The sequence below is a fragment of the Cyprinus carpio genome, unplaced genomic scaffold, assembly GCF_018340385.1.
Source record: "Cyprinus carpio isolate SPL01 unplaced genomic scaffold, ASM1834038v1 S000006488, whole genome shotgun sequence".
NCBI classification, from domain to species: domain Eukaryota; kingdom Metazoa; phylum Chordata; class Actinopteri; order Cypriniformes; family Cyprinidae; genus Cyprinus; species Cyprinus carpio.
In genome coordinates, this window is record NW_024879162.1 from 216990 (window position 1) to 237162 (window position 20173).

The 20173-nt window shown below is 37.7% G+C and overlaps 1 protein-coding gene and 1 pseudogene across 1 annotated transcript in view; one reads left to right on the forward strand and one right to left on the reverse strand.

The window, feature by feature from the left end:
- Positions 1 to 535: 535 nt before the first annotated feature.
- Positions 536 to 957, reverse strand: LOC122143709 (annotated as a pseudogene).
- A 6635-nt stretch (positions 958 to 7592) lies between these two features.
- Positions 7593 to 20173, forward strand: part of LOC109106334 (CST complex subunit CTC1-like) — a 20366-nt gene continuing 7785 nt past the window's right edge. Inside the window, 14 exon segments of the mRNA XM_042754300.1 lie at positions 7593 to 7670; positions 7743 to 7879; positions 10141 to 10271; positions 10377 to 10607; positions 10944 to 11093; positions 14025 to 14364; positions 15240 to 15354; positions 16442 to 16778; positions 18144 to 18233; positions 18362 to 18490; positions 19485 to 19535; positions 19604 to 19727; positions 19825 to 19919; positions 19921 to 20003. Of these exon segments, the coding sequence (XP_042610234.1) occupies positions 7597 to 7670; positions 7743 to 7879; positions 10141 to 10271; positions 10377 to 10607; positions 10944 to 11093; positions 14025 to 14364; positions 15240 to 15354; positions 16442 to 16778; positions 18144 to 18233; positions 18362 to 18490; positions 19485 to 19535; positions 19604 to 19727; positions 19825 to 19919; positions 19921 to 20003 (2087 nt within the window). The 5' untranslated portion in view covers positions 7593 to 7596.

The window sequence follows — 20173 nt, forward strand, 5'->3', positions numbered from 1 at the left end:
TCTTTATATATTGCATTATATAGTACAGGTTCTTGTATTTGTCTATTATATATTTATAAGTTCATTCTTCTCCCATTTCTACTTTTCACGTAATTTTAATTCAATACCTATAAAAAAATAAAATTCTAAAATTCAAACATTTTAAAAAATTAATCTGCATTCTGTAAGTATTATAGAGTTTGTGTAGCTGTTTTTATTTTTATATATAGATATTATATACACACCATACATAAACACACATTTCATATTTTATGCCTATACTGTGTAATATATATATATTAAATGTAGACAGTCATTTTTTTATTTTATTTTATATATTTTTTAATATATTTTTTAGTCTTTTTTTTCTGGCCATTTTACACGAGATACTGGACGAGTTTCTCTACTTTTTTTTATTTTAATTCATAAATTTATGTTAATAAAATGAAAAAATTCCAAAGCATACACACGGAATACTGGTAATCATTTTAGCATAAAAAAAAAAAAAAAATGTCCCCCCCTATATTCTGTTGTGTAATGGAGATAGGTGGGGTTGTTACGGCGCGGGGGGGGGCGTTTCGGGGCGTTTCGGGTCTTTCTTCTTCCTGCCCGCTCGTTCCCGGCTCCCTTTGGCAGGCCACGTAACTCTTCATCTCGTTTCTCGTAGCGAGCTTTATCCACTTTGGCCATGTCCCTTCCAAACCTGCTCTTCTCTGAAAAGCGCTCAGCGCCTGGAGGACAGAAGAGACGGCGGTTAGTGACATCATCTCCGAAAAAAAAAAAAAAAATCCCTCATCTTCCTCGGTTGGCGGTCGCCTCACCTTCCATCGCTCGCGCACTTCTTGGAGAACTCGGAGAGTTGGATGGGAACGTCGGGACTTCTTGCGCTGTGTGCTCCGTCGCGATAACGTCTGGCACGAAGACCGCGTACGCAGACGGTTCTTCCCCCTTGGGTTTGGTCACGTCTCCTTTCACCATCCTGCAATCCCCTGACAGAAAACACACCCACACTCGAGCCTGACCGCACAAAAGCACACACACCCACACACAAAAACACACACTCAATAACACGAAGACACTCACTAACAGAATAACTCATTACTATTCTGTGTGTGTTGTGGGGGGGTGTATAAGAACACAAGTATGACTAACTAATATAAAAAATTCAAAAACAAGCTTTTGCATATACAAATCGCTATACAGAAAAATGAATGAAAAGTAGCATTTAAATATGTATTGGTAATATTTATAATTACATTTTTCCGTGTGTGTGTAATAGATATATATATATATCTATATTATATATATATATATATAGATATATCTCAGTGCGCTTGTCAACCCACTTAAGCGCTTAAAAATAAAAATTTGTTGTTTACATGTTTTGTCACGTGTGTAATATTTATTTTATATATATATCTAAGATATACACACACACCCACACACACACAGCATGGTTGTGTTCGATTATCATATACATTAATATATATACAGTATGCATGCATTATATTTTGTAAACAAAAACCTTACCTTTTTGAATCTATATATATCATATATATTGAAATCCCATAAAAAATACGTTCTTTAAAATCTATATGTGTGGATATGTAAACAGATACCATGAATGACATCCCCCCCAAAAATGTATATAAAAATTAAATATATTAACTATAAATACCCAGAAGCACAAGTAATAAAAATTATAATATTCAATAAACTTTCGATGATTCGTTAGATGTAACTCCTTCACCCCCACACACATAAAATTGGTAATCGAAATTATAAATTATTAGTATATTTCAATATTTTGTATCTAACCTAATAAAAATGAAATATACACATCAAAACAAAATATAATTTTATTATATTTTATTTTATTCTATACATTATGCAAAATGTATAGAAAACTGTATTTAAATATATATTGGAGATTGTGTGTGTGATTAAATTGTCTGTGATGTTTTGTTACTAAGTCGATCAAATATAGCAAGTTTTGTTTCCAAATACTAAAATAATAAACGAAGCTGAACTGCATTATATCAGAGTATTCAGTCATTACAGCTACAAAATGCATGCAATATAATGTTTTATTACAAAACCACTGACCTGGATGAACACATATATAAGGTTTGGCTTCATACGCGTGAATGTAAATGTTTTGTTCTGCTGCAGTCGGCGCGAAGCTTTTGGTTCAAGATTCTTTTCCTCCATTTTTCACTTCCGCGCAGCTAATTCCCCCCCCCCCCCCTCCCCCACAGCGCACATGAGTATCACACAGAAGCGGATGATTGCGCTGGCAAAGCACACGCGTGTTCGATATTTTATAATAAATTTAGAAGCTGATTTCTGAAATGTGGGAAAAACCTGCTCTTTATTCTCAGCACACCAGGCGCGCGATCTCCGCCGATTCCGTGCTGCTTGCGGTCACCCAACGATGGATCGCTCGTTGATGCTTGTGCGGCGTGATGCGCTGGAAATGAAGGCACACTGGACGCGGGCGGCTGATTGTCTCAGCTCTCAGATCGCGTCGGCGGACGGTCCAATCAGCGAGCGCCGTGTCAGAGGGAAATCCGCAGAGGTGATGGCTGACTGAAACCCCGGTGTGGTTCGAACGAAACTGAAACTAAAACTAAAATAAAGAAATAAAATGATCTATAATGTGAAACTCAAACCCATGGCGATTATAAATATAAAGTTATAAATGTCATTTTCTTGAAGGATATTGATTTCTTTATTATTATAATTATAATTATTATTATTATTATTATTATTTTATAATTATATTTTAATCCACTATAATGAACAAAATTTAATATTGTTTTCAATCTGTTTGTAACAATGTATGAGAAACATATTATATAAAATTATTAAATGGCATTAATGTACCAATACAATAAAGAAACGATATAAACTCCATGCTAATATAACCCGAGACACCAAACTTACAACGTTCGTCTGTGTGTAGTAGTATAATTAATGATGTAAAAATTATTTAAACTCAACGAAAAAAAAATATAGCAAGGTCTAAGTGGCAGATCGTATTGATCTCCTGGACTGCCCTTTTTTTCTCTCATCAAATCTGGACCTGTTTTATCGCAAGTGGGGCGCAATTACATAATTTCACTTGAAATTGAATATTGCATCATAGTATTTGCAACACATGAAAAAGATTGAAACTACAACATCGCAATTGGAATTATGGAATCGCAAGTGTACCATTGATTCTTAGTAATATCTTTTAAATTCCGTCTAATTAATTTCCGTGGACGAAAAACTAGGGCGCCGGCGAGGGGGAGTGTCCAGGAGAGTATTACAATGCAAGACCAGTAAGTAACAGACGCTACTTCGGTACATATAGAAATGCTGAGGATATTTAAGAACATAATATAACTTATTATCAACATTCATATGAATAAACATTATAAGATTATTAATATTAATATAAATTGAAAAGTGCTAAGATATAAAACTATACGAGTCATAATAGAATTGTAAAAATAAGAAATCGCTTCGCTTTGTCAAACTTCCCCCCAGCCAAAGTTTGTCAGTAAAGGTTCCGAAAATGAATTTTATTTGTGGTCGTCTCTCCTCGCTCCGCTGGGGGGGTAAGAGCGCGCCGCGCCCACGACCGCGTGACGTCACACCACAAAACATCGGAGAAGAAGCGCGGACAGATCGGCGTGAATATTCAAAATTTTGCTCTTATATTTTAATAAATACACACGTGACAGTCGCGAGGAGCGTTGTCCCTGTGCAGAACGGATGGAGGAGTTTCTGCAGCACTTCAGGAGCCAACAGCAGAGCGGTACATTCACCTAGTTGGTTGATTTATATAAAGTTTGTGAATCAGTGAGATCTAGTAATGTGTTCTAAACTCTCTTCTGCTTATTTGATTAGAAATACATAATATGTGAAAAAATACTTAAAAACTATAATTTATTGCGGTGATGTGCAGCTGTATTTTCAGCATCATTATCATCTTCAAGGGTCACATGATCTTCAGAAATCATAAAATATACTGATTATTTCTAGTTTATATATAGTGTGCTGCTTAAATATTTGTTTTTGGAACCTGTGATTACTTTTTCAGGATTATTTGATGAATAAAAAAGTTAAAAGCACAGCATTTTATTTAAAATGATAAATATTTTGTACCAATATACACTACTGGTAAAAAAAAAATGGGGGGTAGTAATTTTCTTTTTTTCTTTTTTTTTTTGTTGAAAGAAATAAATGCTGTCTGTGCTAAAGTGATAAAAGTGAAAAAGACATTTATTGTTCGAATTTTTTTTGTAAAGAAATAATGGTTCCGTTTTCAGTGTATGCATCAAAGAAACCTGAAAAAATTACCCTCACCACAAAAAAAAATAAAAAAAAATAAAATAATAACAAGATAATAATTTAACAATAATTAAGCAGCAAAAACTGATAATAAATCATTCATATTATTCTGATTTCTTGAAGATCATGTGAAACTGAAGACTGGAGTATCGATGTTGAAAATACAAGCTGCACATCAGCAGCAAAAACTAAATTACAGTTTAGCGGATATTAAATATAGAATAATGTTATTTAACATCATAATAATATTTAACTCGTTTTACTGTATTTCTGATCAAATAAATGCAGCCATGATGAGCAGAAGTGCCACAAGGTACTGATGTGTGTGTGTCTGTGTTGTGTGTATGTGTGTGGGTGTGTGTGTGTGTGTATGTATGGGGTGTGTGTGTGTGTGTGTGGTGTGTGTGTGTTTCAGGAGCCAGCGGCTGGCTGTCTGCCCGGTGTTTGAGGCTGTGGAGCAGCAGCTTCTTCCTCTCATCGGACGAGTCTCTGGGGTCTGTCTGTGGATCAGCCCCGTCTCTGGCCGTGGGTGTCTGGGCGTTCAGACGGACAAGTCGGGGGGGAGACGCCGCTGATCTCGCCAGTCAGCCACAGGTGAGGTCTGACTCGCAGCGCTTCATCTGATGTCAGCGGTCTGATTGCGTGTAAGGTGCATCGTGTTTTTCTCCCGTAACGGTTCCAGTTACGTGTACGGAGCTGCTCCGTGATCAGAGAACCGCCTGCCGCAGCAGCCTTCCGCTGAGCTCCGCCCACTACCAGGAACACGCCAGAGGGGCGGAGCCAAAGCTGCCCGGTTATAAAGCGCTGCCTCGTGACAACCTGTTTCTGATTGGCTGTCTGTGTGACGGACGGGCCGCGGGGGCGGAGGACGGGTCTGGGCGGGTGAGGGACGCGGGGGCCATGTAGCGTGCGGCGGTGAGTGGACAGAAGTAGATCAACTCCAGCCTCGTTGCTTTGCACTCATTAAATAGCTCGCATTACCTGAAATAAAATATAGATAAGCTTGTAAGATGACAATCTTGAAAAAAATTAATGAAAAAAAAAATAGAACTTGAGTAGCTGCTAATTAAAAATTACTTTCTGAAATAAGTTTGTTAATGCTGAAATAGCTAAAAGTTAAATAAATTTAAATACAATTATATGAAATTATATAGTATTATATGAAAAGATAGATTAATAAATTAATAAAACTAAATGTAAAATATGAACTGAAATATTTAAGTTTGTTAATTAAAATTATTAAAATTCAATTAAAAAATAAATGCAATTATATAATATTCCATAGAATTATATATATAAGGTGTATATGAAAACCCTAATAAATTAATAAAACAAAAAATTCAAAATGTGAACTGAAAAAATGTTCCTCAATAAAAAGCTGATTCAAAATATTAATAAATAATAAATATTATTTATACATAGACTTTTTTATGAAGAATAAGAATGACAAAAAAGTAACATTATTATAACAAATTAATAAAACAACCTAAAATTAAAATAAGAACTAAAAATATTAAATAAAAGCTCATTCAGAATATTAATATATATATATATATATATATATGCCTGTGTATATATATATTGCTGAAATACTAAAATGACTAAAACTAAGATAGAAATAAGAAAAAAGCTAAGTAGAAATAGATTATAATAGATAATAATGGCAAAAAAACACAACGAAATTAATAACAAAACAAACTGAAATTAAAAATTAGAACTGAAAATATGAATTAGAAGCTCATTCAGAATATTAATAAATATTATAAAATTTCTAAAAAAATAAATCTCAAAAACTAAATAAATAAAAATAAAAAAAGAAAAATCTAAAAAAAAAATTACAAGATAATAAAGAATAAATAAAACATAATAAATAAAAAGCTTATTCTAAGTAATAATTAGTGGCACAATTAGTAAGCAAGCTTTACTGTTTTTTCATTAGGTTCACAGATAAACGGCAGGCAACAATACCGTAAGCATGTGAAGAAAACCAAAATAGTATTTCTTTTGTAAAACTCATTCCAATAATCGCTGTTACTTTGGAGGGCCATCACTTTGATTTTTACCATATTTTTTTCTCTGTGCATTAATATTGGCGCCATACAGCTTTATCCATAAGCAGCCATATGCCTGGCTCTTGTTTCTGGAGTACGCTGAAGTCGCCTTGTCTCTAAAAAAAGTAAATTAAAAAAAAAAAAAAAAAAAAAAAAAAGGAAAATATTTAAAAATAAAAATAAATAAAAAAAAAAAAAAACTAAAATTAAAAAAAAAAACAATAAAAAAAAAAAAATGAGCTGCCAAAAATAAAAAAAAAACCCAAAAAAAATAAAAAAAACCCCCCCGTAAAGATCAAAAAAAAAATCGAGGCCACTGGTCAATCTATAATAACCCGGAGGATTTTTATTACATAGACTTTTTTAGGTCATGAGAATGACAAAAGCGTACATATTATAACATTATAAAACAACCTAAATTAAAATAGAACGAAACTTTAAATAAAGCTCATTCAAAAAAATGAAAATATTATATATAGATATATATTATGCCTTGTGTCAATATCTAATGGCTGAATCTAAAATGACCTTAAACTAGATACTAAATAAAGAAAAAAGCTAAGTAGAAATAGATAACTGTATAGATAATTATGGCAAAACAACACACAATTGAAGTAACACAAACTGAAATTAACAATTAGAACGGAAAATATGATTTCGAAGCTCAGTTCAGAATATTATTAATATATACAAAGGGTTTGATAAAGTATTTGTGGCGGGAAAAGTACTTCTAAAGATGTGTCAGAGTAAAGCTAAAGAGCATGTTGATGATAATAATGACGAGTTATGACAGAATTAATAAAATCTAAGAACTGAAAAGCTTATTCTAAGTAATAATTAGTGCTTTACTGTTTTTTTCGTCAGGTTCACAGATAAACGGCAGGGCAACACGATCAAGTACTGTGGAGAAAAACCAAAATAGCATTTTCTTGTAAAACTCGCTCCAATAATCGCTGTTAGTTTTGAGTGGCCATCACTTTTGATTTGTACCATATTTTTTTGCTTCTGTGCATTAATAGTGGCGGTCACAGCTTTATCCATAAGCAGCTGTATATGCCTGGCTCTTGTTTTCTGGAGCAGAGATGCTGAGGGTCGTCTTGTCTCTGGTTGGGGAGGCTCATGCTGTTTTCCCTGGGGTCGTGGAACACTACATCCCCCATGAATGCACCTGATGCGGGTCACCTAGAGCTGCTGGACCCCCCGGGGTTGTGTGACCCTCGAGGCCATGGCCTTCGACCACGGAGGAGCCCTGAGCGAGTTCATGAGCGTGACGCGTGCGGCTGAACTCCTCACGCAGAGGTGAAGCGGCTTCGGCTTGAGACGCGGGTGTGTTTGATCAGGAGCGTGACTCTCTCTCTGTGTGTGTGTCAGGTGTGAGGAGCAGGGGTGTGTGTGCGTCAGCGGCCGGGTGAGCATCGTCTGTCCTCCGCTGGTGATCCGTGGGAGAATGCAGTTCTTCTGCCTCGTCCTCAGTGGAAGCAGGATCTTCAGTGCCGGTGTCATGCTCGGTCAGTGTCACGGGATTCAGTCCGAGATCAAAGAACAGTGTGGGGGGGGGACCGGTCCATCAGTCCTTGACTCGATGAACTGAATCGCTTAATCAACTTGTTTATATACTACTTACTAGTAGTTTATTCATATTTAGAATTTTACTTTTAAGTTTTTAGTTATTATCTAATATGCTTTTGTCCTGTTTGTTAGTTGTTGTTTTGTTTTCCCAAAAATATTTCTATATAGCTTTAATTCGTATTTTTTAGTTAGTGTAGCTTTAGTAAATTATAGGACTTAAACTTATTTTTGTTAGTTGCCAAATTTAATTTTTTTTAATTTTGTGTAAGTTTAAGGTTTTTTTAATGTAGTATATTTATAATATTTATTATTTTTATTATGTATTATTTATTATTATATTTTATTTTATTTGGTTTATTTCAGCTTTATATTTCAGTTACCAAATAATATATATATTTTTTTACATTTTAGCTTTTATTTAACACTGATACACAGTAAGTTTATATTTCTATATTATATATGATAAAATATTTTATAATTTTTTTTTTAATATAATATATATATAATTATGAATATTATAATATTATATATATTATAATTATAATATTACATATAATTTAATATATATTATTTGTATATATATATATATATATATTATAATATATATATGATATATATATATAGAAAACACAATCAATTTCTATATAAATATAGATCTATGTATATATTTTTTTTTATTTAGATTTTTTTTAAAATGTATATTACAAATATTCATGCTTTTCTGCCTCACTGATGATCTGCATACGAATGCATTCATTAATTGCTGTGCATTCAAAGTAGTGAAACAGAAGTCATTTAATTCTGTTTTTTAACTTATATAATTTTAACTTATATAATTATATAAGTGCAAACTGTTTTTTGCACTTATATAATCTAGGCAGTAGTAGAATTAAAAATTAGTCTATTGTCTTGTAAGCTTGATCTGTTGTTTATTGTTGTGTCAGGAAGCCAAGCATCAGTTCTGGAGGCAGTGTGTGTGTGGGGGTCGAGGAGTCGTGTGGATCTCGTCTCTGCTGTGTGTGTGCACTGCAGGGTGCTGGAGTGGGCCGGCGTGTGCTGACGGACAGCTGTCAGTCACGCCTACATCCTCAGGCTGAAGCGGCACAGGAGAGCTGCGAGGATCCAGACACACACACAGACTCCATCAGCGCAGACACACAGCTGTGCTCAGGGGGCAGCTCCGTCCGACTCAAACGCTCCACGCTCATCAGCTAAGGTGCTCCACCAAATGACACTCTTAATACATACTGATATAAAACAACCGTCAAAAATGTTATCATAATAATTATTAAAAATTTTTTAAAGGAGTATCTTCTTCTCACCAACCATCCATGCATATATTTAATAAAAAATACAGGAAAAAATGTAATATTGTGAAATATTATTATGATGTAAAATAACATTTTTCTATTTCGATATACATTAAACTGTAATTTATTTCTGTGATGTGCAGCTGTATTTTCAGCATCATTACTCCAGTCTTCAGTGTCACATTGATCTTCAGAAATCATTCTAATACTGATGATTTATTATCAATATTAGAAAAACGCTTCATATTTTTTTGGAACATGAACCATACTTTTTTTTCAGGATTCTTTGATGAATAAAAAGTTAAAAAGAAAAGCATTTATTTAAAATAGAAATAAAAGTTTTTTTTTGAATGAAATTAATTTTTTTATTCAGCGATGATGTGTTAAATTGTTGAGAAGTGGTAGCAAAGATTTATATTGTTAGAAAAGATTTATATTTTGAATAAAGAATATAGATCTTTTAAACTTTTTATTCATCAAAGAATCCTGAAAAAAGTATCACAGTTTAAAAAAAAAAATTTGTCAGCACAACTGTTGATAATTCTAAAAATAAATCATCATATTAGAATGATTTCTGAAGATCATGTGACACTTTATACTGGAGTAATGATGCTGAAAATACAGTTGTGCATCACAGAAATAAATTATATTTTAAAGGATATTAAAATAGAAACCATTATTTTATATTATAATAACATTTTGCAAGATTACTGGGTTTTTTTATTCAAATAAATGCATCCTTGATGAGCAGAAGAGACTTCTTTAAAAAACATTACTTACTAAGTCTTACTGATCCCAAACTTTTACGTGGAAAAAGATAAAAATTGCCTTTATGTAACTGACTTGTGCTTGTGACCGGTTTCCGTGGTAACAGTGTGTCTGATTGACAGGGAATGGGGTCACAAAGATCTTGAATGCAGAGGCGGGGCTTTATGAGATTGACGGACAGGTGGGGCTTTGTCTAGCCTATCAGCCGGCTCAGAAATGCTGCGGCGGCTTGAGGCCGGGGGCGGAGATTCAGGTGAGCGTGATGTCATCACAAAGTTCAGCAGCGGCTTCGCTGGATCAGACTTCAATCAGCTAAAGGTCCAAACATTTGAGAAACATTTCTGTCTGTTCTCTCCAGCTTCACAACGTTCACTTCCTGTACCGCGCGTCTCCGTTCGCTCCTCACGTGGTTCTGTGTGCGTGTCTGCGCTCCAGCCTGCAGGTCACTGCCTTCAGCCGCCTGAGTTCAAAGGTGGAGGTGTCGGGGTCACACGGGCCGCTGCAGTGCCTCCTGCTGGAGAAGAATCTGGGGCGCGCGCGTCAGTAGTATCTCTGGCTCTGCTACTGTCAGAACGCCGTCGCTGATGAGGTGAGACCTTGTGAAGACTCGGTGCTTGGGCAGTATTGTCACTAGTGCTGGACGATATATCAAATGGTATTACACACACAAATAACCCTACTGTAAATCAGTGAAGATGAGCACAAAGAGGAGAAAATACTGTAGAAGTCGGGATGTAACGATTCACTCAACTCACGATACGAGATTTTAGACAAATGATAAATTTAAATTTAAATTGCAATCAGTTTTTTAGAAACATCACAATGTGATTTTCCACTCAAATGATACCCTAAATACTACAGTGTATGATCACAGTGTTATCAGTCAGTGTCACGTTATTAACCTGTGTGTGTGTGTGTGTGTCAGTTGTGTCCACGCTGGGTGAGAGCGGAGCGAGTGTGTGTGGTTGCTGAGCGGCTGCTGGACTTTGTGTGTGACGCTGAACAGAAGACCCAAAAAAAGAGAAACATTTACAGAGAGATGATACAGGAGCCACACCAGTGCCCTGTTACTACGGTAACACGCACACACCCTGTTATCACCATAGCTCACAAACACCCCCACATACCCTATTACCTGTTACCCTAACATACACATATATGTCCTATATACCACACACAGTAACACACACACACACACACACACACACACACACAGGCCCTGTTACCATAGTAACACTTACCTGCTTTGTTACCACAGTAACACATACATATGGGCTGAGCTCCACTTCACTTTTAGACACACATTTAAAATAGCCCAATCATACCTAGATACACATAGAATGCCGCATCAAACAATTTTGCAAGGGAATAATATATCAATTCCATAGTGGATTCCAAAGGTAAGTTACGGAAGTTATCGAGGGAAGGGCGTTAAAAAAATGAACTGGAACGCATCCCTGGCCTGTTACCACAGTAACGCACACACGCCCTGTTACCACAGTAACGCACACGCCCTGTTACCACAGTAACGCACACGCCCTGTTACCACAGTAACGCACACACGCCCTGTTACCACAGTAACGCACTCACCCCTGTTACCACAGTAACGCGCACGCCCTGTTACCACAGTAACGCACTCACCCCTGTAACCACAGTAACGCACTCACCCCTGTTACCACAGTAACGCGCACGCCCTGTTACCACAGTAACGCACACGCCCTGTTACCACAGTAACGCACACGCCCTGTTACCACAGTAACGCACTCACCCCTGTTACCACAGTAACGCGCACGCCCTGTTACCACAGTAACGCGCACACGCCCTGTTACCACAGTAACGCGTACATGCCCTGTTACCACAGTAACGCACACGCCCTGTTACCACAGTAACGCACTCACCCCTGTTACCACAGTAACGCACACGCCCTGTTACCACAGTAACGCACACGCCCTGTTACCACAGTAACGCACACGCCCTGTTACCACAGTAACGCGCACGCCCTGTTACCACAGTAACACACTCACCCCTGTTACCACAGTAACACACTCACCCCTGTTACCACAGTAACGCACACGCCCTGTTACCACAGTAACGCGCACGCCCTGTTACCACAGTAACACACTCACCCCTGTTACCACAGTAACGCACACGCCCTGTTACCACAGTAACGCACTCACCCCTGTTACCACAGTAACCAGCACACACGCCCTGTTACCACAGTAACGCACACGCCGATGTTACCACGTTAAGTAACGCACACTCCCTGTTACCACAGTAACGCGCACACGCCCTGTTACCACAGTGTAACACACTCCCCCCTGTTACCACAGTAACGCGCACGCCCTGTTACCACCGTATCGCACACGCCCTGTTACCACAGTAACGCACACTCCCTGTTACCACAGTAACGCACCCTACCCCCCTGTTACCACAGTAACGCGCACTCCCTGTTACCACAGTAACGCGCACACGCCCTGTTACCACAGTAATGCACACGCCCTGTTACCACAGTAACGCGTACATGCCCTGTTACCACAGTAACGCACTCACCCCTGTTACCACAGTAACGCGCACACGCCCTGTTACCACAGTAACGCACACGTCTGCCCTGTTACCACCAGTAACGCACACGCCCTGTTACCACAGTAACGCGCACGCCCTGTTACCACAGTAACACACTCACCCCTGTTACCACAGTAACGCACACGCCCTGTTACCCCAGTAACGCGCACGCCCTGTTACCACAGTAACGCACTCACCCCTGTTACCACAGTAACGCGCACACGCCCTGTTACCACAGTAACGCGCACACGCCCTGTTACCACAGTAACGCACACTCCCTGTTACCACAGTAACGCGCACACGCCCTGTTACCACAGTAACGCACACGCCCTGTTACCACAGTAACGCACACGCCCTGTTACCACAGTAACGCGTACATGCCCTGTTACCACAGTAACGCACACTCCCTGTTACCACAGTAACGCGCACACGCCCTGTTAACACAGTAATGCACACACACATATGCCGTTACCACAGTAATGCTTCCCTGTACCACAGTAACGCTGCACACGCGCCACACGCCCTGTTACCACAGTAATATGCACACGTTACCCTGTTACCACAAGTAACGCACGTCCTGATACTGTTTTCCTGTGACTCAGTGGAAGAGCATTGCATTAATGCCCTGTTACCACAGTAACGCACTCACCCCTGTTACCTCAGTAACGCGCACACGTCCTGATACTGTTTTCCTGTGACTCAGTGGAAGAGCATTGCATTAGCAACGCAAAAGGTCATGGGTTTGATTCCCAGGGAACACACATACTGGTAGAAAAATTTATTGCCTGAATACACTGTATGGCGCTTTGGATAAAAGCATCTGCTAAATGCATAAATGTAAATATAATGTAATGTAACTGATACCACAGTAATGCATTTGGTCTGTCCAACATTTAATGTCATGAGACAAAGGTTATTACCAGGACAAACTCTTAAGGACTTGTTTTATAAGATGGACCCAGAAAGCTTTTACATTTTCTCTCGAAAGTAAATTTAAAATATATTTTATAGAAATTTGTGTAATACTTTGTTTTATAATTGTTTTTACTAATTTATTTGTTTATTGTATTTGTATTTTGTGTTCTACTATATTTTTAATGTATAATATTTGCCATGAAATATCCTGTGAGGCTGATTTAGAAATAAACTTAAATTAACTATTAACCACGGTAATGCACATAATCAAGCATGCCTTGTTACCACAGTAACACTATTACCATGATAACACACATCAGTCTGTTGATAGAGATAGAAGTATACAAATTGTATTGAAAACATGTTTTAAAAAAAATAAAAATAATAAAAAATTAACCCTTTTCAAAAAATTTAAATTAAAATTAAAAAAATTCAATTCTTCTTCAAATAACATGAATTACCGTTCTTTTAAACACTGAATGATTGATTGAGTGTGTGTAATAATCATCAGTCTGTGTGTCTCTGTCAGTTCTGTGTGTGGTGGCCGTCTGCGCCGCTGTGGTCAGTAAGGCAGCTGTCTGATTGGATGAGGCGTGAGGTTTGGGCATCTCTCTCGCTGCCGTCTCTCCTGCCTCCGTCTGCGGCTCACATGACGGCGCTGGAGCTGAACGCGGCGCTGTCCTGGTCCGTTCATGAGGTCCCGCTGACAGACGTGTCCCCAGAGCCACTGCTGTTGGTGGGGGTCCTGGAGCTGGACTCGACCCGCGCCACACTGCAGCTCAGAGACCAAACACACGCGCTCAGCTGCCTGTGTGTCTCAACCCACCAATCAGGAGCCAGGACCGCACACATCAACACCGCCTGGCAGGGTAGTGATGATTATCAATTCATCTAATTATGTATTGAGCATAAGTGTCTCTTATATGAAATTAAGCCACGATAGTGGTGTGTTTTTTCGTATATTGGAGTGAAATGGCTTCTTTTGAATAAGAAGAAATGTGGGGTGGGACTAGTGTTGTTATTGTTATCTAAAACTATTAGAAAGCGTCTGAAATAAAATAAAATGCAAATATTAAATGGAAAAACTTGAACTACATGAAAATTAGAAATGTTGCCTTGGCAACTACCTTAAAGGGATAGTTCCCCCAAAAATGAAAATTCTGTCATTAATTACTACCTTCGGAACACAAATTAAGATATTTTTGATGAAATCAGAGTTCTTTCTGACCCTCCCAAAGAAAACAAAAATAACGGCTTTATTCAACAATTTCTTCTCTTCTGTGTCCGTTTTTGACACGTGTTCGCGAGAGTACTGCATCGTTTTTTTAATTTCTTTGCGCACATAAATTATTCTCGTAGCTTCATAATAATACGGTTGAACATCTGATGTCACACGGACTATTTTAATGATGTCCTTACTGCCTTTCTGGGCCTTGAACGTGTCAGTTCCCTTCCTGTCTATGCAGGATCAGAAAGCTCTCGGATTTCATCAAAAACATCTTAATTTGTGTTCCGAAGATGAGTAATTAATGACAGAATTTTCATTTTTGGGTGAACTATCCCTTTAAATAAATAAAAGTATTGTAGATCGCCTGTCAATCAAACTTCAGTGATCTCTTTAATGTGATCTCTGTAGATCGCCTGTCAATCAAACTTCAGTGATTTTACTGCGGTCCAGATTGTTCGTTTGAGCTGTAATGCCTCATTGCTTGTGATGTGTGTGTGTGTGTGTGTGTGTGTGTAGGCTGTCTAGTGTGTGTGCGGCGGTGTACATTAGTCATGGAGAGGTTCATGAAGACAGGTTTCCCTTCCTGGAAACACCTGGATCAGCCGACTTACATCACACACAAACACTGCAGGTACACACACAGGGGACTTTTTCTACTGTACTAACGGTGTTTTCTATCCCCTACCCCTCACACAAAACTTTCATATATTAACATACATTCAGATTCCAATCACACATTATCATGACGGTAACAACATTTCAAGCAGATTTAAAATCATTAAAACTTAGATTATTAACAATCACATCATTTTTCTGCCAAGAGTAAACCTCTGTTGTGAATAGAAATAGCATTTCATTTGATTACATTTTAAAAGATTAATTAAAATATTTAATTAGGTTTTTTTTTTTCATTAAATCATAGAAATCTAATTAAATTGTTTAAGTATTAGTGTAAAAGTATGAGACATGCTTTTTGATTATTAAAATTTTATTCAATTATTAAACGGAATCCAGAAATATTAAAACGTAAATTAAGAATAAAATGGATTTTGGAAAAAACTTAAACTGATTTTGTAGCGTCCTAAATTTGGTTAAATTTTTACTAAATTTTACAAGTTTCATGATTTCAATTCATTAGACATGCTTTTTGATTACTAAAGTTTAATTTAAAAAAAAAATGTAATCCAGAAAAATTAAAACGGAGGAAAAACAATTTAGAGAAAAAAATCAAATAAAATTTGGTGGGGAAATAAAACTGATTTCACAGTTGTCTAAAAATGTCATTTTTTTATTAGAATCAATTAATTAATTTAAATAAGTTTTTTATTTGCTAAAATTTAAAACTATAAAAACTGGGCAAAAAAATAAAAAATTGATTTTTTTTATTATTATTATTATTATTTTTTTTAGTTTTCTTTTTATTTATTATATGATTTAAAAAAACCCTGCTACATTAAGCTAACTGAGACTTGTTATAGCACTTATATATCATTGCTCTTTTGTTAGTTTTGATTGCTTCTATTGTCCTCATTTGGATAAAAGCAATGTCTTAATGTCTAAATGTAAATGTAATTTGGGAAAAAACAAAGCAGTTTTCATGGGAACCCGAGACAGATCTTTATACAGGTGTGTGTGTGTGTGTGTGTGTGTGTGTGTGTGTGTGTGTGTGTGTGTGTGTGTGTGTGTGTGTGTGTGTGTGTGTGTGTTTGTTAATGCAGGGTTTATCTTCAGCTGTGTGTGGAGGATCTGACCATCATCAGTCCGTCTGCTGCCATGAGCTGCCGAGAGAAACCCAGCGACGGCCCCGAGAGCGCTAAGAGACCCCGAGCCGACGAGGCCCCCGAGCGACCTCTGACCCCCGCGGCGTGCGTGAGTGTGCTGCTCAGACTGGAGTCCAAGCAGGGCGTGACGCTGCAGAACGGCTCCGCTGACGCACTCGGACTGCAGCCGGGCTTCGTGTGCAGAGCCGCTTGTCTGGGAGACGTTCAGTGCTGGAGCAGCGATCCCAGAAACAGCCGGACGCAGGAGCGCGAGCGACACGGAGACGCTCAGGAGGTCAGAAACACACGCTCACAACATCCCATCGCTTCAGAGACAGACGTGTTAAACATCACATACTCTACACCGGTCAAAAGTTTGGTTTAGTTTTATTTAATTATCCAAAAACCCATGTGAAATACTGATTAATAATAATTTAAAATTAATACTCCTCTGCATTAAAACCATAAATAATACATAAAATAAACACATATTCATTATTAAAAAATAATATGATTAATTAAAATTAAAACGGCTATGTTTATTACTCTCTGTTATTATTCATTATTTTTGTTTGTTATTGTATATTATGATGATGTAAATTTGATTAGACGGGCGGAAGGAAAACCTATTTGGTTGAAAAAAACATACATTCACAGCGCTCCCTACAAATGATTATGTTTTTAGCTGTGTAAATGATGTAATAATTCTTAACGTTTAATGTATCAATAATTTGACAGGTTTTTTTGAAACTCAAAATAATGTTAACCATTAAAAATCAATCCAGAGAAATTAAAAAAAGGAAAAAAATAACTATTTGGGAAAAACATTTAGATTTGTTATGATAACTGTTATTCTTTTGAGACTTAATCTTATAGAAGCAATGACAGATTAATAATAATAATAATAATAAAGTGTTTAGTTATCCAATAATCCATGTACAGACTGATTCCCAGTGTAATATAATTCTGCTCTGACTCTAAATCATCTTAAAACTACAACAAAAACAATATTCATTATGAAAACATTAATAAATTAATAAATTAATATTTATAATTATAATAATATCATTATTTATTTTTTTATTTCATTTTTATTATTGCTGTTTTTATTTCTGTTTTATTATTATTATTATTGGTGTTTTTATTTCTATTTAATTATTATTATTATTATTTTTAATTATATTTTATTATTATTTTAATAATAATTATATTATTTATATTATTATTATTATTGCTGTTTTTATTTCATTTTTATTATTATTATTATTATTGATGTTTTTATTTCTATTTAATTATTATTATTATTATTTTATATTATCTAGTTTTTATTTTGGTTTTATTATCATTGTTATAATTATTTATTATTATTATTATGATTATTATTGCTGTTTTTATTTTGGTTTTATTATCATTGTTATTATTATTTATTATTATTATTATGTACAATTAAAATGGGAAAAACTGAATTTGGGAAAAATATAACAGATTTCGTAGAGGCCTAATAATGCGGGACTAGAAACATTGAGATCATCGGTTCATCTTTAGAGACTCAATATTACAGAACTGATTATGGATCAGTAGATGTTTAGAGGAGGCTGATGGGATTGAAATGTGTGTGTGTGTGTGTGTGTGTGTGTGTGTGTGTGTGTGTGTTTTGCAGATTGACCTGCACTTCATGGGTTCGTGTGTTCGCTGGTTCCCTGTCCTTCATCCTGGATGTGTGTACAGAATAATCGCACGCAACACTGAGGTCAGATTATCAGACTATCAGCATAAACTCTGTTTGCTCTGAGCAAGAACCGCCCACTTAGACAGGAAGAGGCTCACATGTACAGCTGTCAATCACAGATCAGTCTTGAACATGTCTGTCTCTCTCAGGATGTGAGTGTGTTAAAAGCCAAAGGGGTTTCAGCGAGGGGCGGAGTCACACAGCTCAGTAGCCCCGCCCTCCTGCTGCAGCCACAGTGGCGCATTCACACAATCACAGAAGAGCTGCCTGACGCACAGGTACACACACACACACACACGCACACACACACACGCACAGACACACACACATGTACACACACACACACCACACACACACACACACACACACGTGCACACACACACACACACACACGACACACACACACACACACACACCGTGCACACAAAACACACACACACACACAGACTCGCAAACGTACACGCACACACCACACACACACACACACGCCACACTCCACACGCACAGACACACACACATGTACACACACACATGTGTAACCACACACGTACACACACACACACAACACACACACACACACACACACACACACACACACGTACACACACAAATCAACACACACACACACACACACACACACACTCACACACACCCACATGCTCACACACACACACACACACACACACACACGTGGCGCACACGCCACACCACACACACACACACACACCTGTCACACCACACACACCAGCACTTACACACTGCTCAATACACACGCGCTCACAACACAAAACACACCGCGACACACACACGTCACACACACACACGCAATACACACTTCACACACACACCAACACGCACACACACACACGTGCACTTAACACTCAACACATACACACCACACACACACACACACACACACACACACACACACACACGCTGACACTGCACACACACTCACACACACAACACTCCACACACACACACACACACGACACACACACACAACGCCACACACACTCAACACACACACACTCGCTCACACACACACACGCCGTGGGTCACAACACACACTCATACCTCACACGTACACATACACACACACACACCACACCCACTACACTGGGTCACAACCAACACACACTCCACACACCAAACCACCCACAAACCAATACAACCACACATCACACACAACAAACACAGAGACACTCACGCGCGCACACACACACACAGATGTTGCTCGTTAATAACCTTTGACCTGTGCTGTGTCCTCAGTCAGCTGTTTCTGCGCTCATGAGTGTATCTGAATCTCAACACATCAACAGAAGATCATTACCCCAAACACAAACACATCTTTAGCTCTGAAGTCGTCAGCATCATCTGTCCGTCACTGAGTGTTTGTGTTTTACAGCTCCGCCCCTGAGATCGTCTCCTTTTATGGAGTCATTACTCAGCGAATCACGTTGCAGGAGGACAACGGAACCAAACCCAAGATCCAATCGCTGACGGCTGCTGGAGGTCTGGCCCCGCCTCCAGTCTCACACACACACACACACACACATCTGCTGACTGAGTCGTTGTGTTTATAGGAATCTCTTTCTCTGTAAATATCCAGATGCTAGCGTTGAGCAGGACCTGCGGCTGCGTTTGACCGTCCAGGACGCTGAGTGTCCAGGTCATGTGATTGACGTGTATGTGGATCTGTCGTCACTTTCATCCCAGAGTACACATCTCACTCTCACTGATCGCCGGAGCCGCGGTTTCTGTCCATCACGTTCAGCGCAGAGTCTCCAGGTCAGTCTCAGACACTCTCCCTATCTGTGACTTTTGGACTACCGCAGTAAACAAAAATAATAAAAAAAATAAAATAATTAAACAACCAACTCATCCAAGTGATTGTTTATATTATCAGCTATATATTATAACTATATTATAACCCAGCTCTGTAGACGAACAATTCTGCC